This window comes from Lissotriton helveticus, chromosome 1_1 (genome assembly GCF_964261635.1).
Source record: "Lissotriton helveticus chromosome 1_1, aLisHel1.1, whole genome shotgun sequence".
NCBI lineage: Eukaryota > Metazoa > Chordata > Amphibia > Caudata > Salamandridae > Lissotriton > Lissotriton helveticus.
Genome location: NC_136057.1, coordinates 699,715,547 through 699,741,172, shown reverse-complemented (window position 1 = coordinate 699,741,172; position 25,626 = coordinate 699,715,547). Strand labels below are relative to the sequence as shown.

The window sequence follows — 25,626 nt, the reverse complement described above, 5'->3', positions numbered from 1 at the left end:
AATCAGACAAACATTCTGTCCATAGCTAAATCAGGACACTTGGAAAAAGAAACACAGAGACCTGCATAAGGAGGTTCTGCCTCGGAAGCAAGATATATCTAATCAGAGTTCTGTCTCCTGAACAAACACACAATCTCCAGGCAGCTAACAGCCAGGTGCATTACGGCGCTCTATAAATGCCACCACGTAAGATAACAAAACTACAAACTGAGACATAAAAATGGCTTTTCTCAGAAACCTGGGCCCCATGCAGTTATAATGACCACGCAGACACAGTGCTTTACTATCTGCAACTGGCCCGGGGCACGTGCGCCCTTTTATTGGCAGGATCACCTGACTGGTGACACCAGTGATGGATGGGTGTGGGGTGAGTGTGGAAGCCAGCCCCCTAGGAGTGGCTGATGGAAACACCTTACTTAAGAACACTGGAACGTGACCAGCCGGTTACTACAAATTTAATTTGTAACCTTAATGATAACTGCTAAACAATTTACGGACATTCACATGCATCTATTTCTTTTTAAAGAAGATTCACAAAAAAATATTCAATATAAGACGCCAAATGCAACATCATTTACAAAGTGTATTCTAATTAGAAATTACTATTTTGCAATCTTCGTGATCCTATGTGCATGTTCCAATAAGAAAACAACAATAATTCAGTAGTGCACAGTAAAGTAAACTCTACTTGAAAATATTTAGTACTTAGCTATAAAGCAGATTTAATAACTTCCAAATTACAAACCTCGCAAACACCAGAGTATTTTTAATGCTACTGTCCTCAACAGTATTTCAAATGAACAATTATTAAAGATCTCTTAAGTGCATAAATTAGGCAACACCGCATTTCAGTTATAGAAGTAGTAATTCTTTAGTGGCAATGATTTTCTGTCTAACACGGTAGACTGGTGTGCAACTAGTTTAACACCAAGGCTAGGAAAGACAATGTCTGTGATTGATTGCCTAATCACTTTATTTAGAGCGGGTTGAATTACCACTGGGAGAGGTGATAACAAAATAAATCAAACTACCCATAATGAATTGACAAACTTTTGTTTTGAAGGCTTCACAATTAAACTAAGCGACACAATGATATAGGAGAGGTACTAAATAAACCATGTTACAGAGAGCTGCATATATTTGTAACTGAATCTAAAATGTCTTGTACACATTATGGATTGCAAAGTGTTCTGTTCAGGCTTTATAAAGCTAGCGTTTGAGGTAAACACTCTCTACAGCAGACATAACGCATTTAAGGGAGCAACATTCCTGTATGGAAAACACCTTACCTTAACCTGTAAACACCTTTGGTTCTGTACAGCACTCCTAGCTCCTCGATGCCTAGCCTACTAAACTTAGCACAAACTCCATCTGTATGTAGCTAACATCCGTTCACTCAAAACTGGCGCCAAAACAGATAGATTCCCATTTTAGAGGGCAATCCTTCTCCAAAGGGACCCTTCATCTTTTCAGGGATGGCCCTCGAGGAGCACATTTTCACCCTCCACTCTTAATTCAAGCTCATCTACTCTCCCTCCCTTCTTACCTCCATGGGGGCCAATGCACAAATATGAACAGACAACACCTAGTGTGCTGCCACTCTCCTCACCACCCTCTCCCACTCCTCCTTTCTTTTGATAGTGCATTTGTATGTATGTATGTATGTGTGTATGTATGTATGTATGTAAGCGTATGGTATTTCCACAGCACAAACCTAGCCAACAGACAGTAAAATACCATACTTGGTCAAAGACAAGCATACATTCGAGAGTGATAAAAGAGACATCAGGTTTCTTGATCGTTAATACATTGTGATGTAGTATTCTTGAAAGAGGTGAGTCTTCAACTCTTTCCTAAATTGGGGTAGCATTGGGCTAGTCCTAATGGATATGAGGATGTTTATCCAGCTCCTCGGTGCATAGTATGTATGTATGTATGTATATGGAAACACCCATACCTTTTGGTATGCCACTTGTACGCATCTCCATCAGTAGGACCTCAATTGCCCCAATATGAATAGTAACTGGTGTCCTAGTAGCTCACAGTCCCACACATGTTATTACATGCTGCCTTGTGATTTTCACTCCCCAAAACGTCATACCTAGACCCCTGCCAACCTCACAAACAAATATTTGGTGTTGTCCCACTCTTACACAGTGTCCTCGCAGCTTTTATTCCACATCCCAAACTGAAGGCCATGTTCTTCACTCTAAGTAATAGCCAGAGATCTGGTTCAATGATGACAAGTGCTGCGAGTCTGGCCCAAACAAGACAGAGGAAGGCTTGACGGCAGCACACTATTGTGCCTTATTCCACCGTTTCTTTTGGTTTTCAGTAAACCCAGGTGAGGGGTTGATCAGTGTTCATCCAAGCACTTGTTTCAAACTCAAGTTTTTCACTCCCTTGACATAAGAGCACTGAAAATCAAATCTTGTTTTTCACGGCTGCTATGTGACAGCAGTGAATAGCAGGGTGTTAAACCTAGTGGTATGTAACACAACATATTGTATTCTTTTATGTAACATTTCTGTACTATGTCTACATCGCTTTTCTTACGTGCCCAGAAGTCACTTTATGAGCCTATTGGAATAGATCAATGCAAAATTCACTTTTGTAGATACAAATATTTCTGTGCTCAATTAATTCCTTGGCCAAATAGTCTGCAATTGAAGCTACTGGAAATTTAAATGTTCGTTATTTAGCACCAAAACATATTCCAATGTGGTTTGGTAAGCTAAGAGTGCTTGGAATGAAGCTCACACAATGCATACAGTGAAAAAAGGAAGAGTGGAGGGAAGGGTTCTCTGAGTTAGGCCACTCATCTACTAGAATTTAAGATGCTGCTGCCTTTTTGGTCTCAGCTTCCTGAAAATGAAAGATTGTTAGCGAGTGTCTCTTGCCTACTCTGTACTCTTACAAAATGTGTTTCCTCTCTCACTGATAGAAAACAATGAGTCAGCAGAATCTTAACCTGTTGAGTTTCTGTAAAGCAAATGCAAGCCTCGCTCTCCAAATTTATCAAGGTTTCTACAAACCAACCACCTCTTAGCCCAAGACTCTCCTAAGCCATGTCTTTGTCTGAAGCTCATACAAACAATACTTCTCGTATACTATTCAATGCTAAATGCACATCTAACACTTTCTATTGCTCACACCTCTCCATCCTTGCTGTTAAAGAAGTTACTCTTGTAAGTAGACTACTTAAATATACTGGAAGAAAAAAAGGAATTCCAGCTTATCTGGATTGCCTTTCCTGCGGATCTGTCAGAGAGAAGGACGCTGACCTTTCTGTAAACTGGTGAAAATGCGCCTTTGTACTTCAGTCCACATAAATAAGCTTTAAGTATCTTTGAGGCACCAACCCCTGGTCCTTTGTGTGGGAGATTTAAAACGCAAAGGCACTTCGAGTGAATGAATAAGAAAGTGTTGAGTTCACACAATTGACTCTGAAAGCCTGAAAGAGAGCTGTATTGTGAATGAGTTCTGAACTAAGTGGCAATATTACAAGCAGAAAAATACGGGTAATATGCATGCCCATAAAGAGTTCTCAAAAGAGGCGAGAATTGGCCCAAGCTATAATTTACAGCTCATCCATTCTTCCTGTCAATCACAAACACCGATGTACACATGTACATGTTGAAGTGAAGATTTACTTGCCAAAGGGCCTACTTGGCACGAATAGAACTCCACATGCGAAAGAAACTACCTGATGAGACACGTACAACTCATTCACTTTTAACCCTGGTGTTAGCAGGCACCCAGCCACCGATGCCATTTGCAAATGCTCAGGCTGAAAAAATGTTTCAACAGAAAGAAAGTAATGAAAAGAAATGAGAGTTTCTTCACAGGTGTCTGAAAGATACCCTCACCAAAATTTATTCTAGATGAGAAAACATTTTCCTTTCCTGGCCATTGTGTGAGCCTCATGTATGGAACACCTGGGTGGTGGGACACTTTGGTTGACTGCAACCCAGATCAAATATAAAAAAACATAGACTTAATCTTCAAAAACTCTTGAGGCACAAGGGACCTCGGTTTAATACAATTACTTTTTAATATGCTGAGTAAATAAACAACTGTTAGAAATGGGATTTCAGGTTGGCTAGGGCTTGCGTCAAAGCCAGGCAGAAACCACCACTCTAGTCAGGGCAAGAGAGTTACACAAAGAAGATAAGCCCTGCTCACCCCTTGGTAGCTTGGCACAAGCAGTCAGGCTTATCCCAGAGGCAATGTGTAAAGCATTTGCGCAACACACACACACAGCAGCAACACACTAGACACACCACAAAAGAAACTCTACACAAGGTTATATAAAAATAGCCTTTGTATTATCATAAACACATTAGATCATAATCACACATATACACTGGGCCAACTGGCACCTGGTAGAAATTTACAGGGGATTATATACAGGACCAGACCAATCGGGCACGGTCAGAACCATCAGAACAGGCTAGTAAATGCAAAACTCAACCAGTAACTACTGGGACCATATTGACCTAAGCATTATCACATTAGCATTAGACACCATCCTAAAATATCATAACATGACATTAGGCATAAGCAGTAGGCATAAAACACAGGCGCCAAACCTCATTAGCGTAAACACATTATGCAATAGACCTTACCAGCATAAACACATTATGCATAAGCCTACTAAATATCCACACATTATGTCTTAGGCCTTACAAGAGGGCCTCACACCCTACCACATAAAACTGACCCCCAGGCCAACTGGCCTTCTCTAGGTCTCCAATGACCTTTGTCCAGCAAAGTCAGGGCTCAGCTACCAATACAGCGAAAACACAGGGTGCAGATGCGCTGGGGCGTGGGTTGCAACTCACCCCTTTCTCAACGAAAGAACTGCCCCCAAGCGTTGCAGCTGCCCACTGTTCGGCGGGGCAGCTGTGACCAAATGAAACACTGGCACCACAGTGCCCTGAGTCCCCCACTGGGCCTCTATAAAATGAATGTGCCCAACGATGCAGCTGCCCGCAACTGCAGTGCAGCTGTGTACACAGATCAGCACCACTTCTGCTTTGGAAGCATCCCCAAGGCCCAATGGAGGGGGTAGGCACCGGCAACGTGCCTTGACCCAACCCCCCGGACAGCTCACATCTTAGCCCCACTCCCCGGGGGCTCTCCCTCGATTGTCTCTGCCTCCTCCGGAGTGGCAGTAACTCTACTCTTCACCCGGTCCCTCTCCTGGGGCAGGGACTTCGGCAAGGAGCCTACGAGGCTCCGGACATCCTGGACTGCCCGCGGGGCTCCTCCCAAAAACACAGGAGCCCTGCTCGGGCTGGCAGCCACTTCCTCACTCTAGCCTGTGCAGTACACCCAGGGCTCTCCCTTCACCACGGGAGCCCCACTGCTCAGCTGCAGTCCCTCTCTTCCCTTCTGGCAGCCTCTGCTTCCGTGGATTGGCTCTGCCCACCATCAGGAAGCAGGCACCTGGCTTCCGGGTAGCTTGTCCCGGGTCGTGGCCATGATTTCCCTTCTTGGTAAAGTGCTGGGTGTGCACCCGCCTTGAATAAAGCCAACATGAGGGGTGAGCACCCGCTCTCTACCCGAAACGCGGGGTGGGCTCCCTCCCAAGCACAACACAACGCGGGGTGGGCTCCCTCTCGATTTAAACAACGCGGGGTAGGCACCCGCAATCCAAACAGCACAGGTGCGAGGTGGGCTCCCGCCAACCTTGGCCAAATGCGGTGATAGGCACCCGCTATTCAAAGAGACCACAAAATGCGGGGTGGGCACCCGCTCCCACCGGCACCTCGGGTGAATATCCCCATTGGGATTCCCTTAATAATTACTGCAGCAGTGCGCTGCCCGCCACCAGCTCCTCACTCTCTCTTGGGCAATGAAAATACAGAGCTCACGAGGTGCTATGCCCAAACAAAACATCCAGGGAAAAGGCTAGGCAAGGAACTAAAAGTCCTTGGGGCTGGAGGCACCTCAGCAGGCCGCAGCCAGGCAGGCCTGCAAGCAGGGACCCCCAAGAAGCTGCAGCTGAGTCCCACAGCGGTTCCTACTGGCAGAGTGTCCCCCCCAGCCCAGATAAGCACAGGAACAACACATTTTCATGGGGCCACGGCCCCAGTATTTATACACAGAATCTCTTTGTCTGCAGAATAGGGCTTTGGGGGAAACAGATACAACTGATTCAGAGGGGATTTGGAGCACTCTGTTGACAGGGCTCCTCTTCTCTATTGTTAGGTGTGGGTTCATCATCAGACACACCACAGGGGGTGGAGCCAGCATTCACCAGGGCAGGCACAATCCTATTCAGGGACCCAAGACTACTCCTCCCACCACTCCAAATGTAGATGTCCCATTCAGCCTAGCGCTGACTCACCCTGCCCCTCCTGGAGCCACTCACACCTCACTAGCCCCTCGCACTTAAAAGCCAGACATGAAATTCATATCAGGCAGGCAGACACATAGCACACAGAAATGCCAACTTCTAAAAGTGGCATTTCTAATATAGTTATAATAAATCTACGCACACCATTGCGTAGCATTTATTATTACTATTTCAAACATACCAAACTTGACCACGCTGCGCCTCTCATATCGGGAATTAACACTGAAACTCTTATCCGTGAATCCCCAATGGATTCCTATAGGAGGGCAGCCCCACAGTAGTGAGAAACCAAAAGGGCTGTTTGTCACTACCAGGACATGTCACCCACTTAAGGTACATGTCCTATCCTTTACCTAAAATGCACCCTGCCCTCATGGCTAGCTAGGGCCTACTTTAGGGGTGACTGACATATGGTAAAAGGGGGGTCATGGACATGGCACACACTTTAGGTGCCACGTCACAGCGGCAGTAACACTGCGCGCACAGGCCCTGCAATGGCAGAGCCCTGGGATAGGTTTGAAAGGCTACTTTGGTGGGTGGCGCAATCAGCGCTGCAAGCCCACCAGTAGCATTTAATTCACCAGCCCTGGGTATGTGAGATACCACTTTACAAGGGACTGACAGGTAAATTAAATAGGCCAAACAAATGTAGACCAATCTTACCATATTTAACACAGAGAGCACACGCACTTTACAATGAACAGCAGTGCTAAAGTGCCCAGAGTCTTAAAACCACCAACACCATGTCAGAAAAACGGCTAGGAGAAAGGCAAAAAGTGTAGGGATTACCTTGCAAAAAGGGCTAAGTCCAACAACAACCGAAATAGAGAAACAAACAAAGAAAGAAAAAGAGAAAGAAAGTAAAGGATGAAAAGAACAAATGAAAGACAGAACAAATGGAAAAAAGAACAAAAACGTTAAGTCACAATAAGCGTATTGTTTTGAATCTGCTGCTTGTGTACCAAAAACGGACTTTTGTAAACTGTAAAACTTCAGAGCAATCCACACAAAGTTCTGAATGACCAACATTTGGATTACACACCTAGTTAAAAAGTAGTTGTAGATGCTTCTTCAGAGAAGATAGAATTGGGGAGAGATTATTACCCTTTACCCTTTATGTGTTAGAAAAATGGTCTTATCAGCACTTAATAGGTACCATGATCAGACTAACAACTGTGAAAAAGGCACCTGAAAAACAATGACTAAAAGAAAGAGTTCTAATCACTGTCAAAGAGCACAAATATTAGGGAGTGGATATTCATATACTTCAGGTGTAGTACCTGTAGGCAGGGAATCAGGCAGTGCTCAATGAGCTATCTGACCAGTCAGTGTGTGGGCTGATTTTTTTTACTCTTTGTAGGCTTGTTTATAGTCTGTTGGGCAGTTTTACTGTTGATTTCCTGGATAATAAAACAAACACTGCCTGTAGCAAGTTCAAATCTATGCAGTCTTCCACACCTTGCAAAATACTTATACCGCGTATCTTTAAGTTAAAAATTTCCCTGACCCCGATTGTATGCCCGGTCATTATTAGTCAGTGCTACAAATTTTTCTGAAATGTTAATAAGAACGAGGACCATTGCAACATTAATATGGGGACAAGTATAACGCTTCTTTTATTTTATGTTTTTATTTGTAATCTTCCTCACTGGAAATGTGAATAATTTTGAGGAAATGGAAAATAACTGCATTACATAGGTATGGTTTCTCCTTCACATGTATTAATTATTTAACAATAGTTATAGGGACAAATGGGGGTTAGCAAAACACACTTTAAGGAGTTTTAATAGACAAATCAGTTTGTTAACTTGTGACAATTCTGAGGCACATTTGTGATTCTTTGAATGGAACATTATCAGAAAAACCAATAAAAGGGGTAGATTATAAATCTAAAAATAAATGTACTTGGCACATTCTTAGTTCGGAAGGCCACAGATTGTTGTGTGGCTTATTGATCTACAAAAGCGTTAGGTTAATTACCCAACTGTTCTGTGTTGGGTCTGTTCCTTTTTCTTATTCAAAGTGACATGATCGTTAAATTATTGATTTTAGTGGAAGCAAAATAATAACTTCCCTAAAGAAGTTGGGTGAAGTGCAAACCATTTTTTGTTTCCCAAAGTTGGGAGGTTTTTGGCCTTCCTCCAAATTTGTTTGAGGGCAAGTAATTTTCCTACAAGGTTTTTGCAGGATAAGGTTTCCCAAATAAAAAGATTTTCATAGGAACATTTTGCTGCATTCCTCTCCTACTACTTTAGTATATTGTTTACCCACCCCAGAAAAGGCTATTACGTTCATAGAAAAGGCAACATTTTAGAAAAAGCTTTCACAACTTTGCCTGCACCAGTTGTTCATGTATGCATAAGTTCGACAGATGCTGACACTGATAGCTCTTTGACCTCAGTAAAATACATGTTATTAGAGCCTCTTAGAGTAGCATACGATATGCAATTTAAACAAGCATTGGCAATTTCAAAAGTTACAGGAATATTGTATGTATTGTGTGTGAAGCATTACGATTAAACAGATTGGGACTAGCTATTTAAATGTGTAGAAGCAAATAACTGTAAAATAATATTGATATAGGTTAAATGGTCAGTTGACAATTGCACTGTCAAGCCAGACATAGAACTCCATCTAGTTTAATTACTGCCCTGCTCCCATCTGTGCTGCTGCCAGAGAAAAACACCAATAATTATCTAGCCGTGTGTGTGCCCCTGTAAGTTCAACCTCAGGCATCTGGATAAACAAAATTATCACAACTTTGTGCAGGGCAAGCACTTATTCTTTGGAAGCACACTACTTCTTCCCAATCAAGGCATGCACTCCAGGCTCCCAAAATGTGGCCGAGGTCAAAAGCCCTCTCTAGTAATTCTCACATAATTGTCTGGCGTCACCTGTGCTTTCAAGTCAGACCATAAAAATAGATGCATCATGATAATGTTTATTTCATTCGTTTGTGTAAAATGTCAGAAGTAGGTCAAGATGGCGGTGAGATAGGAGGTGGAATCCTGTCCCTCCGGTGCCGCCAAGCTTTAGCCTTGTTCAATCACCCACCTCTCGTGCCATCTGCCTGTCGGCAGAGTTGGTGTGGCTCTGCGCATCTTACGAACCCCAACTCTCTTCCTGTGGTTTTCGGCGGCAGTGATGGGTTGCAGCCTCTCGTGTCTGAGAGGGAGCGCGGCCCTGCCGGAGAGCCCGGTGTGACAGGCGCGGCCTGGTGGTGCTGCCCGGCAATGACGAGCGGGAGTGTGGAATAGTGGGGGCCCATCTGTGGGCTGCCAGGTGCACGGAGGTGGCGACACACACCGATATCCCGCCACAGTGCAACAGATCGAGCCAACGCCATTCTGAGGTTCTGCCAGCTGGACTGGGAGGAGCGGAGGGCCTGGCCCGTTGATCCGGGCCAAACTTGCAGGTGGAGCTCCGGTGCCTGAAGGCGGCGAAAAGTGGACTGCAGCAATTCCCCTTCTGGGATGCGAGGTGAGAAGCAGCTGTCAGACCGAGTGCCAGTCAGGTCGGCCTGCGGGCGGCAGGAGTCCGGTAAGCGGCCTTGTGGTTGGTCGGACAAGGCCAGGTGGGGGCGAGCTCAGTCCGTGGGTCGGCGAATGGAGGAGGCCGTAAAGTGGTGCGGGTACGGCGCTTAAAGGCTGCTTCCTGTGAGTCACCATAATCAGCAAGTTGGGGGGATGCTGTGGGTCCCTCCGCAATACCTGGACTGCCGTCCCACTGCAGCTGCTTGATTCCTGCTTGATAAGGGCCCCCGACAGAGGTTGCATGGGTCCGGAGAGTGCCGCTGAGGCCTGTGCGGGCCCTAGGGGCTGTGAGTTTAGCGATCCTCAGTGACTGGGGAACAAAGCATAGCTCGGGGTCTGTTGGCCTGGTACTCAAGCCCATAGAGCTCCTGTAACTGTGAAAATGTGGTGCTGGCCGGGAGGTCCCGAGGTGCCTCGAGTGTGGAGTGGTGAGGTAGCGGAGAGAACTCATGGTGTTGTGGCAGACGTGAGGACACGCTGGGGTGAGTGCAGGGCTGGATCGAGCCTGGTCGGTCCGATGAGCGGCTGATGGCTTGTGCCTGCACTACGATCCTAGAGAGCCCTACAGTCTCGCATACTAAGTGCCCAGCGTGCATGGGCCCTGAAGATGATTGGTCCCGTGTGGAGGGCTGAGCGGTTGGAGAGAAGCTGGGATTGTGGTGAGGCCCCTCTGTCCGGGTATCGGCGGACGGGGCGTTTGAGTGGTGGTTTGGGTGAAGGTGGAGAATCACTGGCGAGCCAGCAAGCCGGCCGGGCCTGGAGAGGGTCATTTATGGTCCGCTCTTCGGCGGATGGTGGGTCCTGGAGCAGGGCTGCGAGAGGGGGCACGTGGAGCTTTACAGCTAGAGAGGAGTTCAGGTGGTGTCTGGGATCCCCGGATGGAAGGCGACAGCACGGCTGTGGCACGAGCACGCAAAGAGAAATCTCTAAAAGAGCTCCTCCTGAAACAGACGGGTCGCTCTGCAGCCCAGGGAGACAAGGGACCCTGCTCACCCAAGGGGGATGACTTGCCAGCGACTAAAGCCTTTACGGGGGAGCTCCTCTCAGCCATCAAAGAGGATTTACAAGACCTTTGATCCCAGCTGGCTCCGGATTTAAAGGAGGTGAATCGTGATGTAGACGAGATTGGCGAGCGGGTGGTGACCCTTGAGGAGCACGATCTTGTTAGGGATGAAGTGATCCACCACTTGCAGCAAGAAATGTTGCGCCTAAGTGAGCAGAACATCGATCTCCAGGCCCACGCTGTGGACCTGGAGAACTGTTCCAGACGGAACAATGTACGCATCAGGGCAGTCCCATGGAAGGAGGAGGGAGACAATCTCAGAGCTTACGTCAGCGCACTTTTCCAGCAGATCCTGGGAAAGGAGGAGACCTTGGACATTCAAATAGATAGGGTCCATTGTGTGGGCCTCCCGCGAGGCAATATAGCACCTCCCCCGGATATTTTAGTGTGCATCCACGACTTCCAATTAAAAGAGTGCATTCTTCGGAAAGCCTGTGAGGCCCAGCCGATACAATTCCATGGCTGTCAACCAGCTCTTTTTCAGGATTTGGCAGCCACCAACCTAGTCAAGAGGAGGGTGTTCAAACCGGTGACCACACATTTACGAGAGTTCAATATTCCCTATGCATGGGGCCACCCATTCCGCCTAATTTTTAAACATCAGGGCAAGTTACTGCAGCTCAGATCACTTGAGGAAGCCATGGGAATCCTTTGTCTTGAGCATACCACTTCCTCGGACCGAGAAGAGAGACCCAAGCCGCAGCATGCACATCGTTCCTCAGGTTGGCAGTGAGTGGGGAGACCGACCCCAATCAAGAAACCTGACCAGGCCACAAGGAACAAGGAGAAAGATGCAGTACTTTCCTTTGTGTCTCAGGCTACGGACCGCCCTGTCACCCCGTGATGTTGTCAGCTGGTGACATGGGAGTGGGCACACAGAGGGGCGTCGGAGGGGCAGAAAGCAGTGCCCGGTTGAACGTTTTGACGGTTCTTCATTGTTGAGGTGGTCACATTTCGATCTTTCCTTGGGTTGGACGTTAGTTGCAGCCACGATCTCCTGGATTTACTCACTGAGATGAACTTTGGTCATGTTTTGTTTGTTAACACCTTTCTCCTTAGGGGCTGTGTTTTTGGTTTTTTTTTGGGATAGGGGTGGGTATAGGATGCAGTTGGGATCCTCCGCATCAGTTCTTGTACTAAAGCGACCTATCAAAAGAAGTGCCAGGTCTCTTGTGCTGATACACGTAGGGGTCAGATGCCAGCGTTTGCCATGTAGAGCGTATTGCAGGTTGATATATGGTCAGGGTCCTTAAGGTGGTAAGCCTGAATGTTCGCTAAACAACCCGGTTAAACGTGCTGCAGTGCTCTCCCTCCTTGAAAATGATTTATTATTTATTTATTCAATTTGTAGAGCGCACTGTAACCTAACAGGCATCCTGGCGCTTGGCAAACTCAGAGTGCAAAAGAAAAAAGTGTCAACTACAGAAGCAGCCAGGTTTTTAATCTCCGTCTAAAAGGAAGGGGGTCAGTGACTAGTCTGAGCTCCGACGGGAGGCCGTTCCAAATGATAAAAGTGATATTTGCATACTCCAAGAGACGCACTTGCTCACCAACGCTGTTATGCGTATGCGTGATAGGCGGTTCCCGCATCAAGTATGGTCTTCGGGCCATCCAAGAAAAACGGGGTGGCTATCTTATGAGGGGCTCAGTGCCAATGCAAGATAATTTCAATAGTGGCAGAAATTAAGGGACGGTTGTTGGCTATAAGGTTGCAGTGGGGGGGACTCACCTTACCATTGGGACACTCTATGCCCCGAATGAGAAACAGGAACCCTTCCTTCTCTCCGCCTTATTAGCGGTTCTCACTTCCCCGGACACTGCGATTCTGGTGGGCGGAGATCTTAATCTGGTGATGGATGCAGGGCAGGATAGGTCTGGTCAACGGACGCACCAAGCAGGGGCTCTGTCCACGGCGGGTAAGGACTGGCTGGTATATAGTGGATTGTGTGATGTGTGGCAGGTACATCATCCCTCTGAACAAGACTTTACATATTACTCGGAGGCACATAAAACATATGCGCGCCTTGATCATTTTTTGGCCTCCACCTCGCTCATGCCCAGTCTCCATACCCCTGCTATTACTCCCCGCTCTCTCTCTGACCACGCCCTCATTTCGGTCCTTCTGCCTGCACAGTGTGCACGAACCTTCAGGCCTGGATGGCGGCTTAGAGAGAGTTTGTTGCAGTCTGAGGATATGGTGAAGCGCATGCTCTGGGAGAACGATGTGGGGTCCACCTCCTTGTCATCGGTTTGGGGGGCCCTGAAGTTGGTGGCACGCAGGGAGTTTATCACCATTGCAGCAGCCTATAATTCCATTCGCAGAGAAAAGCGTGCGGCGTTAGAAAGGGAGGTCGGAGAGTTAGAGGCTATTCATAAGCACACCGGCGCTCCGCAGGTGTGGCGGGAGCTAGAAAACCACAGGCGTGCACTGAAGCACTTAGATCTGGACAGAGCGGAGCATACCCTCCTCAGGTTGAGGCACAAATTTTATCTTAGCAGTGATAGGTGCGGGAAAATGTTGGCTCATAGGCTTCGCGTTGACACAATCGTCATTGATCCAGTCGATCCGTGACCACACGGGGGTAGAACAATCTGCGGATGAGCAGATTGTGGACGCCTTCCACAGTTTTTAATCAACACCTCTATTCAGACCAGGACTCGCCACCACAGGACCCACATGCATATCTGACCTCCTGTGATATAACACCTCTCCCTAGGACTGTGACGGAGGACCTTGACGTGGCAATTCGTATTGAAGAGGTGATTTCCGCTATCTCTAGACTGAAGCTGGCCAAGTCGCCGGGACCGGATGCATTACTGGCATCCTTTCACAAGACGTTCTGTACAGATATGGCTCCCTTTTTAACTTGCCTGTTTAACTCTTTTCTTTACTCTGGTTCGGTGACCCCCTCTATGTCGGAGGTGGCGATTTCGGTTATATTGAAACTGGGCAAGGATGCGCGAACATGCGGGTTCTACAGACCTATCTCGCTCCTTAACATTGATGCAAAGCTCTTTGCGGGAATATTAGTGGCGCGCCTCATCCCCCTTATGGCGGACATCATTGAGCCAGACCAATCGGGTTTTATTCCATCCAGGCATGGGAGTGACAATGCCAAACGTCTGTTGCACCTCATCGACAGTACACAGAGATCTCAAAGACCAGCCTTACTCTTATCCATAGAGGCCGAAAAAGCCTTTGACCGGGTGGGTTGGGGCTATCTCTTCACGGTGCCAGCCAGATATGGGATCGGTGAGAACTTTTTGCAATGGATCAGGTTCATATATCAGTCTCCCAGGGCGTACATGCGGGTCAATGGGTGCAGGTCTGACTTCTTTTCCATTGCGTGGGGGACGAGGCAGGGTTGCCCCTTGTCACCGCTTTTATGTGCTCTACATGGAGCCTTTAGCTCAACGGAATCGGGCTAATCAGCGGTGGTGAGTCTTAAGTGTGGGGCTGACGTCCATAAAATTAGTCTGTACGCAGATGATGTGATACTGTTGCTTACTCAGCCCAGGACGACTCTTCCTGCTCTACTCGCTGCATTTGGGGAAGTCTTGGGGTTTAATTTAATTTAGGGAAATGTATGATCTTTAACCTATCCATTCCCTCTGAGGAAGTGGAGGCCCTACAGAGGGATTTCACTTTCCACTGGACGCACACAGAATTAACATATCTGGAGGTTAAAATGGCGCCGACCATTGGGAGGACAGTTTCGCTCAATTACGCCCTGCTTTTGGAACACACGACCAAGGCGCTGAATGCCTGGTCACGACTGCACTTGACTTGGTTTAGGAGGATAGCGACAGTGAAAATGACGGTTCTCCCACACATCTTATACATCTTTCAAATGCTGCCGATGACTCCACCGCCGGTAACGCTTAGGAAACTGCAGAGCCTTATTAATGGCTTTGTGCGGGAAGGGAAAAAGCCGCGAGTTTCTCTCAACCAAATGACACGTCCAAAAGCACAGGGTGGTTTGGGGCTCCCGCTCATTGGCAGCAATTACCAAGCTGCATGTCTCTGCTACGTAGTGGAATGGAACAGGCCACTGTCCAGTAAACAATGGGATTTATTTGATCAGGCAGTTGCTGGGTGAATATCTGGAGGGAATTGTGGTTACCCCGCAAACAGAGCGTGGGGGCTATATTCCTTACCGGTCACCTCGCCCACCCTCAAGGTCTGTGACGGAGTAGCCGTGAAGAAAGGGTGGACATCATTCTCATCGCCTATGTCTCCCATTGTAGATAACCCTGATTTTCTGCCGGGACAGAAGTCGGTAGTGTTTCAGAGGTGGCGAGAGGAGGGCTGCAAGCGAGTCCGGTCCCTCTTAGACACAGAGGGGGTTGATATCCTTTGCGCAACTGCAACAGGACTATGTTCTTTTAGATAAGGATGCATTGCCATATAGCCAGGTCTCTTACTAGGTGACTCGTCCCGCTAATTTTGCCCTCATGTCCAGACCCCTGACAGCATTTGAAAAATGGTTAGTGCGCAATGCAGATGATCGCTGGCTAATTTCCGAACTTTATTCCATGCTTATGGTGCCTCCCTCTAGACAACGTACCAAGGCGCAGGTGCGCTGGGAAACGGAAGTGGGTAGGCCATTGTCACCTAAAGAATGGGACCATATCATATACAGAGCACATCACACTGCACACAATACTGCGGGGGAGGAATCGGTTTAAAAGTAATCACATATTGGTACTACACCCCTGCTCGAGTGCATTGCTGGGACAAGAATAAAACTGATCTCTGCTGGAGGGGTTGCGGATCCACGGGAACCCTAGCCCACCTATTATGGCACTGTCTGAAACTGGAACGCTATTGGACTCAAGTCCTGGACGATATTGATGCCACGTTTCAGAGTTGCTTTCCCCCGTGCCCCAGAATACACATTGCTTGGTCTCTCCCACCCCAAGGCCTTCCCGTTGAGAACCCTCAGGGATAGGCAGATTGCTCTGGCGCTGCTGGCGTCCCGCCAGGTTATCTTAGCCCTTTGGGGGACACCAATGACACTGGATGTCCTAGAATGGATACATCGCTTGTGGCATCTTCTAGCAATGGAGCACATGTCGCTCAGTGTTGAAGGGAGGGACAAAGAGTTTGCGAAATTGTGGGCCCCCTTAATTCACCTATTGACAAAAGATTTGAGAGAAGTAACATGCCCGAAATACTTACAGTTTCTTAGACTATTGCCCCGTGAGCCACTGGGCTCCACTTAGTAACCGTAGGGTTGAGCAGATGTGAGGGTACGAGAGATAGTGTGCGGCCTTGTTTTACGGGGCTTTATCTCTAGCTGGAACTGGTGCGGAGGAAGGTGGGGGGGAGGGTTGGGGGTCCGGGAGGGAGGGTCGCTTTTACTGTTATTTGTCTGTTTTATTCTAGCTATATTCTGGTTATTTTTAAAAAATTGGAAGTCATTAAAGGAGTCCTACCTGTCTAAGTTTTACGTGGTCGGCCTCCGGGCTGTGATTCTAAAAGCTATATATTTCGCTCTGCCGGTGGTGAGATGTAGGCAGGAAGCTGTGTATATTGATTCTGATTTTCATACAATAAAAATGATTGATTCTAAAATGTCAGAAGTAAATAGATAACATGATTTTTTTATTTAAAGAAAAAGTAACCTTGAAGGATGAGATAATGTTGCATTTTATCTGACAATAATGGTATGCGAGGACGAATGTGGACACATCAACAATCAGATATTGACTTCTCATTTTGCTCTTACAAAAAAAAAAACAATCATGGAACAGACCATTGCAAATGCATTTAAAGTATTGCCGACTGCATATTGGTACCCAGGTTAGTTTGGGAACAACATTTCCATTTACTTGGGCATTTCAATAAAAATTAGCGAAAACGTCATTTAAAGGAGTCACGCGTCTCAGACCTGTGGTAGTGCCGAATTGAGCTGTCTTTGAAGTGAATCTCTGTCGTATATGACATCCTGCAGGCGTTGCTGGGCAAGGTTCAGGCTCTCCTGCGTCTCCCTGAGGGTGTCAAGGAGGCGGTCTCGCTCATCTAGCATGTTCACCATCAGCTGCTCGAAGTGGGAATCCGAGTCTGACCCGCTGCTCTGGGACCCCCTTTGACTCAAGGGGGTGTCCTCGTTTATCGTCGGCATTACTTCACACATCATGCCTGCAAATGAAAATGCATACAGAATTGATACACCACTTTAAAGGAATAAGTGAGAGTTTACCTTTCACAGATATTCTATTTACTATTTAGGTGAGTTCATATCAGGGGAGTAACGCAGGTGCGGGGGTGGGGGGGAGGGGAGGGGCACTCTTCATGGGGCTCCCACTTAGGCCAATGTCTATAAATATCTGCGAGATATGGGAGGCTCAGGGGCCCCTTAAGACAGTCTGCAGAGGCCACCCATCATTTAGTTATGCCACGGGTTCATACTCTTGGTACATAGGGTGATTGCGAGAAAGCTACTAAACACATTGGTTCTAAACACATTGGCTCCAGAAACACCAAAGCTTTAATTCAATATACCCGGCTTCCTCTATACCAAATTGTATTGATGTATTGCCACACCAAGCTGAAGTATTTCCACAGGCAAGACAGCAGTTATTGTCTTACAAACGTTGGTATGAATGCTTCGTGTATTATTCATTGCCATCCTTCAATTATATGCATTTACCTTATTCCGTCATAATCTAAATGCTTTTCAATTTTTCAGCAAAAACTTCCAAATGTTTCAAAATAAAATAGCAATTGTCGTCTCTATCTCCTTTCACCAGTGCAGACACCCGTTTCCCTGCTACATGATATCAATGAGGCAGGATTCCATCCAGGCACACTTCAGAATGACTGCACATGCAAAGATGAAGGCCTGTGAAGCTCAGCAGTCTTTCCACCTGTCTTTTTTATTTACATAACGGTGTTAATGCCGCCTGTGTCCCTTAAAGGCACAGAAACTGCAATACTTTGAACAAATCACCATTATGTAAAGAGAAGTGTGAAGTAGTCCTTTGTGTTCCTGCAGGCTCGGCCCCATGCCTACAGCTGAAATTAACAAAGTGAAATCTGACTTTCAGGGAAAGCTTCCACATTGCAAATGGACAGCAGCCACATTAGAGCTTCAGTACCATAACAATTGTTTGCAGTAACAGTTGCAACTCAAAGATGCATATTCAGGTATTCAATAAAAAGTGCTGGGAAGCCCATTTCCTGCCTCTTTCTTCATGAGCAGCAAGAATTCATAATGGGGACATCTAGAGTCAAAACTCCATTAACACTCATGATGTCCCTTTAATACAGAGGTCTTCAAACTTATTCTCTGAACCCACTACCCAAAATGTTTTGAAGTCAAGACCCCCTCCAAAACTTTAATGAAAGACTTGGGGGAGTGAGAGGGGGAAATCTTTCGCCAGGCCCAAACGTTCCTTTTTAATGCATATAAGTCACCCCTAAGTTAGGCCCTCTACATCACCAAGGGCTGGGTTCAGTGTATTTAGAAAGTTGGACATGTGCTTTTAAGTTTTACATGTCCTTGTAGTGGAAAACATTTTAAATCAGTTTTTCTCTGCTGCAAAGTATATCTCTCCCATAGGATAACATTGAAGTTACCTAATTACATTTTATAAGTGTAATTTCTCAGTGGGAGGAGGTCATTGGATTATGTTTGGTGTCTCATGAATCCTAATTTAAAATCCTAAATAATGGTGAAGATGGATTTTAAAATCCAAATTTAAATTCCACTTTTAGAAACAAGACATTTTCTTGCCATGGCCATTTGGTGACTGCCGCCTGTCCCCGATCACACGATGATGTAGATGGCAGTTGGGCTTGTGTATTCCTCCTAGACAGCCACACACAATTGGAGCTTAAGTGTGAGAGGAGGAGCCATCACCTGAAGCAGGGGAGGGAGGAGCTGGGCCAAGCCTCACTTGCACCTGAACAGGCAGTGTCCTACCTTTACACAAAGGACCTAACAACCCTGCACTGTCATCACAGCCAGCTTGAAGGCAGGGCTGGGGTGGCAGGAAATTCCATGTACTTTAAAGCCACTGTCTAGAAGCTTCACCCACCATCCAGAACCAAGGTCCAGGGGATAAAAGAAGGACCTCAGACACCACCGCTTCAGTACACTTCTGGACCTGTGGATACTCTGTCAAGATGAAGCACACTTGTGTTGCTACAAGGACTGCCACTCTGCTGGACTGCGACTCTGAAGGAGCTGCTGCCCTTTTGTGCTGACCTGCTGCCCTCTTGCCTGAGGAAGAAGAACTGGACCAGCAACCCATCTTGAACCTAGGACCCCAGAGTGCCTCAAAGGGCTCATCTGCTGGCTTCCTGATTTGAGATTTGGGCCTTGGGGACATAAAAGGCTCACCAGCAGATCCTGGGCCAGTTTTTAGTGAGGTGGTGGACCCTTGTTGTGGCGCAGCTGACTCTTAAACCAAGCTTTTGAGCTCTTCATGACAGTGAATGGGCCAGTTTGCACTGGAACAGTGCCACTCACACCGAAGTTCAGCACAAGCTCCCACCAGCCAGTCTTCTCATGCAGCAACCAACGCCGCCACAGAGGACTGCCGTCGTAAAATTGGCCATGTAACAGAGAAATGCTTTGGAGCGTTTGGCTCATGAGATGAGCCTTAAGGAGCTGGACTTCAAGGCCAGACTCGTCCTTTCAGGCCTTGATGTCCAGCTCCTCAAGTGGACTTGGAGCCTGGAAGAATGACTTGGATGCCTGCCAAATAGAAGAAATGCAAAGGGCCTGGGAAACCTGCTCTTGGAACTTGCATGGCCCGGGAGGAGTCTGAACCTAAGTGGGAGGCACCGGAGTCTATAAGGGAAGATGTTGCAGCCCTGAGGAAACTACCTGAGCTGGCCTACTGGCAGAAGGAAGGGGGTCCCACCAAGGAGGAGTTCTACAAGGCATAGAGGTAATGCCCTACTCTTGTGGACCTACGACAATCGGGCAATTCCCAGGCAGCTGGTGACACCCCTGGTGTTCACTGTTCAGCTGTTTTACTAGGAGAATCGTCTCCTGTATAGGGAGTATAAGGTTCCTGAGCCTGGTACCGTACAACCCATTTGTTGGTCATCCACCAGTTCTACATGACCTTCCTACTGGAGCTGGCTTATGATGTACCTACCCCTGGCAGGTCATTTAGGGAAGAACAAGACCTTTGAAAGTCTTGTCGACCACTTTTACTAGCCTCAAATGAGGAGAGCTTCAGATGCATTCTTCAGGTCCTAACTGCCAGGCAGGTAGCAAGTCTGGAATAAAGCACAAGGCTCCACTGCAACCTTTTCCTGTTGCTGGCACCCCCTTTTGAAAGGGTGTGTATCAACATTATTGGGCCGAGAGACCCCAAGACAGCCATTAGCAACAGGTTGATCCTGGTCTTGGTAGGCCATGCCACCCGATACCCGTAGGTGAGTCCGCTGAGAACAATGGCTGCCTCTAAAATGACCAGGTCTCAAGGAGGTAGTATCTGACTGACCAGTGTATCAACTTCATATCAAGGTTCATGAAGGGTTTGTTGAGAGGTTCAACAGGACCCTAAAGGCATGATAATTGGCCTTTCAGATCCTATGAGGAGGAAGTGGGACGTCCTCCTACCATGCCTTACATTTGTCAACAGGGAGATACCGCAGAAGGGGGTTGGCTTTAGCTCCTTTCAACTCTGTATGGGCACCCTTTGAGAGGTCCACTAAGTTGGAGTCTGGGAGAAGGAGGGCTGTAAGCATCTCCCAGGAAGGCCCCCAGGATGGGGTCAGCTATATCATGGCTCTCCGTAACCAGGTGAAGCACTTCTGGAAGCAAGTGCAGTAAAATCTAGAAGCCAGCCTGTAGGAAATGGATAGGCCTGGCGGAGTTCGTGGAAACTCTTTCGTGCTACGCAAAGTTCCACAAGCGGCAGAGTGTGTTACATCGTACAGTTCGAGCTGATTTTTAGCAACAGATGAATGTCATGTGCTGCAAAATCAGCGTGAACAGTACCAAGTACTTCGGAAGAGGGCCCTGCTTCTTTCTGTGGCAGCTATCACAATGCAACCGGAAGATTTATCAACTTGCGTGGTAGTAACCATCCGCGACCACCTGCATTGAGAAGTCTTCCAGGAGGTGGTCTGGAGTAAGATTGTCCTTGCTCATGCTCGCCAACATATGTTGGTGAGTGCAATTAAGGAAAAAACTCCACTCTGTGAAGTTTTTGGGAACTCAACACTCTGCGTGGAGTGGGAAAAACTCAAGCAGAACGGAATTTCCCGGCCAGGCCAAGAAATGAAACGCCAGTATGACCAGAATGTCACTTTGTGGAATTTGAGCCTGGCCAAAAAGTGTGGGTATTGGAGTCTGTGAAGTCCAGTGCCCTACAAGACCGCTGGTCTGGACCTTATGAGGTGAAGAGTACAAGAGTGATATCGCCTACTTGGTGGACCTCAAGGTACCCAGGACCATTTCAAGGGTCCTACATGTCATTCGCCTCAAGTCTTACTTTGTGACGTCTCAGTTGACCATGCACCTAGTCACAGATGATGGAGTGGAGGAGGAGAGTAAACCTTCCCTGGCCTCCTTTCTTCCAAGAAGTAAGATGGGTCAGTGGATGATTTCAGCCTCTCCCCTACACTGTCCCTAGAATAACAGAGAGGCTGCCACCAGTTGCTGGGTTGCACTATATTCTCCCATGCCAGGGACTCACTACATGGTGTACCCATGATATTGATACTGGAGGCTGCTTACCTGTAAAGTGTCAAATCTACAGGTAGTCTGATCAGGTGAGAGCCAGCAGTAAGAAGGAGGTCTTCAGGATGCTGTAATTAGGGCTTTTTGAGTCATCAAACAACCCTTGGTGCAGCCCAGTGGTGTTGGTACCCAAGGCTGCTACCCAAGATGTAACTCCAGAACTGAGGTTCTGTGTGTGCTACTGTGGGCTCAATGCAGTCACCAAGATTAATACACACCCTATTCCCCAGAGGAGATGAGCTCACAGCAGCCAAGTTCCTCAGCACATTTGATTTAACATCTGGGTCCTGCCGGATTGCCTTGAGGTCTGTGTTCTCTACCCCATAAGGGCACTTTCAGTTCTGGGCCATGCCCTTCAGATTAAAGAATGCACTTGCCACCTTCCAGAGGTTGGTAAGCCAGGTCCTGGCTGGGTTAAAGAACTTCAGTGCCGCCTATCTGGGCAACACTGTTGTCTTCAGTTCTAACTGGCAGGACCACCTGTGTCACCTCAGATAAGTGCCAAATGTTCTCCAGAGGGCAGGCCTGACTATCAAGGCCAGTAAGTGCCTGATAGGGCAGGGCTCAGTGATCTACTTGAGTCAGTAAGTGGGAGGAGGCAAGCTGCAGCCCTTCTGGATCAATATTGAAACCATTCTGGCTTTGGACCCCCTCCCCCCCGGAGTCTGACAGAAGTGGGAGCCTTCTTAGGCCTCACAGGCTACTACAGGAGATTTGTCATGGGGTATAGCACCATTCTTGCACCCTTGACAGACTGACTTACAAGAAGCAGCAATGTCAGCTGATCTGGAAAAAGGCATGCCAGAACGCCTTTGACACCCTGAAGGAGCCCATGTGTAAAGTACTGATGCTCAACGCCCCCGCCTTCTCAAAAGAATTCATTGTGCAGACAGATGCCTCAGAGCACGGCATAGGGGCAATGCTGTCACAGCTAAATGAAAAGGGACTGAATCAACCTGTAGTCTTCAGCACTAGGAGGTTACTTCGCCTGGAACAGAGATAGTTGTCAATAAAGAGGGAAGCCTTTGCAGTGGTCTGGGTGCTGAAGAAGTTGAGGGGATACATGTTTGGTGCTCATGTCCGGGTTCAGATAGACCACATACCCCTCAGATGGTTAAGGGAGATGAGGAGTGAGAATCCCAAACTGTTGAGGTGGTCCACCTTCGTGCAGGGAATGGACTGTACGGTGGAAAACCGTCCTGGAACAGATCAAGCCACTGCTGATCCAGGTTCTTTACCCTTTGTTCAGAGAACTCCAAAGGGGATGGGTAGTTCTCCCACTTTCAGCTGGGGGACATTAGTTAGGCCTGCATCCTTGGTCTGGTTTTCCCCTACGCTTTTGCCTTCTGACCTCCTATTTTTTGGGGACTTTGTTTTTGCTGGCCTTAGGACTCTGCACACTTTACCACTGCTGACCAGTGCTAAATTGCTTGTACTCTTTCCCGAAAACATGGTAACATTGGCTTATATCCAATCAACATATTTAATTTACTTATACGTCCTTAGTAAAGTGTACTACATGTGCTCGGAACATATAAATTAAATGCTGCTAGTTGGTCTGCAGCACTGATTGTGCCACCAAATTAAGTAGTCCTTTGAACATGTCTCAGGCCTGCCATTGCAGAGTCTGTGAGTGCAGCTTTAAACTGCCATGTTGACCTGGCAAAATCTTTCGGTGGGTCCAAACCTTCCTTTTTATTACATATGTCACCCCTAAGGTAGCCCCTTGAGAGTCCCGAGGGCAGGGTGCATTGTATTTAAAAAGTTGGATATTTACTTGTAAGCCTTACATGTCCTAATAGTGGAAAACTAATTTGTTTTGAAATACTGCAAGGCATATCCCCCATAGGATAACATTGGAGTTGCCTTATTAGATTTTAGAGGTGTAATTTCCCAGTGGGAGGAGAGGTCTGGTCAATGTTTGGGGTCTCTAGAATCTAATTTAAAATCCTAACTTATTGTGAAGTCTGATTTTAAATTACATTTCTGAAAATGCCACTGTTAGAAAGAAAACAAAAGACACACAAATGATGGCCGGAATGTGTTACAAATCAAACATTCACCCCCAGTCAAGAGATTCGGGTTATATCCATGGTCATTTTGCTCCCCATGCCACGCCAGGTTGAACCTAGCTTTATGCCAATCAGTCATGGCCCTACTCCTCATGGGAACAGTCCAGCTTGAACTGTCAATCCAGGTTCTCCCTGGACCAGAAACAAGCATCCTGGGACTGGTTTCTAGGTATCATCCCTCATCAGTCAGGCTAGTTTGAATCCAGTGCCACAGTGAGCCTGGGACCCATGTATGTGCGTACCCGGTGCCTTTAAGTGAGAAACAAAATACACATAAATGATGATGGAATGCAGAACAAGTCAAACATTCACCCTATTCAAGAGATCTGGCAAAAGAACAAGGAGTTCAACCTAGATCTCTTGATTGTGGGTGAATGTTTTCTGCATGCCCTCAATCATTTGTGTGTCTTTTACTTTTAGAAAGAAGACATTTTCTTACCTTAGCCATTTGGTGCCTGCAGCCTGTCTCTGGTCACATAAACAGGTGTAGTTGGCAGTTGGGCTTTGCTTATTCCTCCTAGACAGCCAAATACAAAGGGAGCTTAAGTGTAACTGGATGGGACATCACTGGCAGGATGGGAGGAGGAAGCTGGATCCAGCCTCACGTACACCTGAATGAGCTGTGACCTGTCTTCACACAAAGTGTCTAATGGCCCTGCATTGTCACTTCACCCAGCTTGGAGCCAGGGAAGGGGAGGCAGGAAATTCCATACACTTCAAAGCCACTGTCTAGAAGCTTCTCACACCTTCGAGGACCAGAACACCAGGAGATAAAAGAAGGACCTCAGACACCACCACTCCATACACTTCTAGCCCAGTAGCTACTCTGCCAGGAAGGAGGACTGCTGTACTGCTACAAGGACTGCCACTCTCTAGGAGCTGCTGTCCTGTTGTGCTGACCTGCTGCCCTCGTGCCTGGGTAAGAAGAAATGGACCTGGAACACATTTTGAACCCAGGTACCCAGAGTGGCTCAACGGGCTTGTCTGCTGGCCCCACCTGATCAGAGCCTCAGGGACATAAAATGCTCCCCAACAGCTCCTAGGCCAGTCTTCAGTGACTCCCGGACACCCAAGTTGTACCCCTCAGGTACTGGACCCTTGGTGTGCCTCAGTGGGTTCTTAAATCAAGCTTTTGGGCTCGTTGTGACCATGAACGGGCCCAAATGCAACCAACTGTGTTGCATGCACAGTTGGTTGCAAGTTCAGCCCGAGCCACTGCCAGCCCATCTTCTCACATGGCAAGCATCAACACCTCTGAGGACCACCAATATGTACCTGCACCCTGCCCATTTGCCATGCTCGGCCTGCGCCACTCCGACTTCCCACTGCACTGTTCTCCTTGCTTCTAGCGATCCTCTCCAATGCATTCAGGACTCTTGGCACAAAACTTGAGAAGGTAAAACTGCAGCAGGACTAATTTGGGACTGAATCTGACCCGCGCTCCATCGCGGTAGCCTAACCTTTTGACTTTGACCCGGTCCAGCACGACCAGCTAGCCACAGTTGGTGCTTTTAGGTTTTAGGCACTATATTACAGTTTCTTCTTTAAAAAGTCATAAATCCAGTTCAACTGATTGAATTTCTGTAATTTTGATCTTGTTACATTTATTAAATGAAGCTCTATTTTCTAACCTATTGTGTGGTTTTTTCCACTGATTCACTGTTTGAAATTTTGCACAAATACTTTACACATTGCCTCTAAGTAAAGGTTAACTGTTCTGTACCATGCTACCAGGGGGGGGGGGGGGGGGGTGAGGCCAGGTTAATTTGGGGTTTGCTTGTGCCTTACCCGGACTAGGATTGTGGTTGCTGCATGACCAGGGCTCACACCCCAGTCAACCAGTAACCCAATTTCTAACAGCAGATTATCCCCTGTGCCTCTT

General features: G+C 47.3%; 1 protein-coding gene across 1 annotated transcript in view; it reads right to left on the bottom strand.

The window, feature by feature from the left end:
- Positions 1 to 25,626, bottom strand: part of PPFIA2 (PPFI scaffold protein A2) — a 2,034,471-nt gene that overhangs the window by 1,796,857 nt on the left and 211,988 nt on the right. The window contains exon 2 of the mRNA XM_078674230.1: positions 16,855 to 17,105. Coding sequence (XP_078530356.1) covers positions 16,855 to 17,103 — 249 coding nt within the window. The 5' untranslated portion in view covers positions 17,104 to 17,105. The remainder of the gene's footprint in view (positions 1 to 16,854; positions 17,106 to 25,626) is intronic.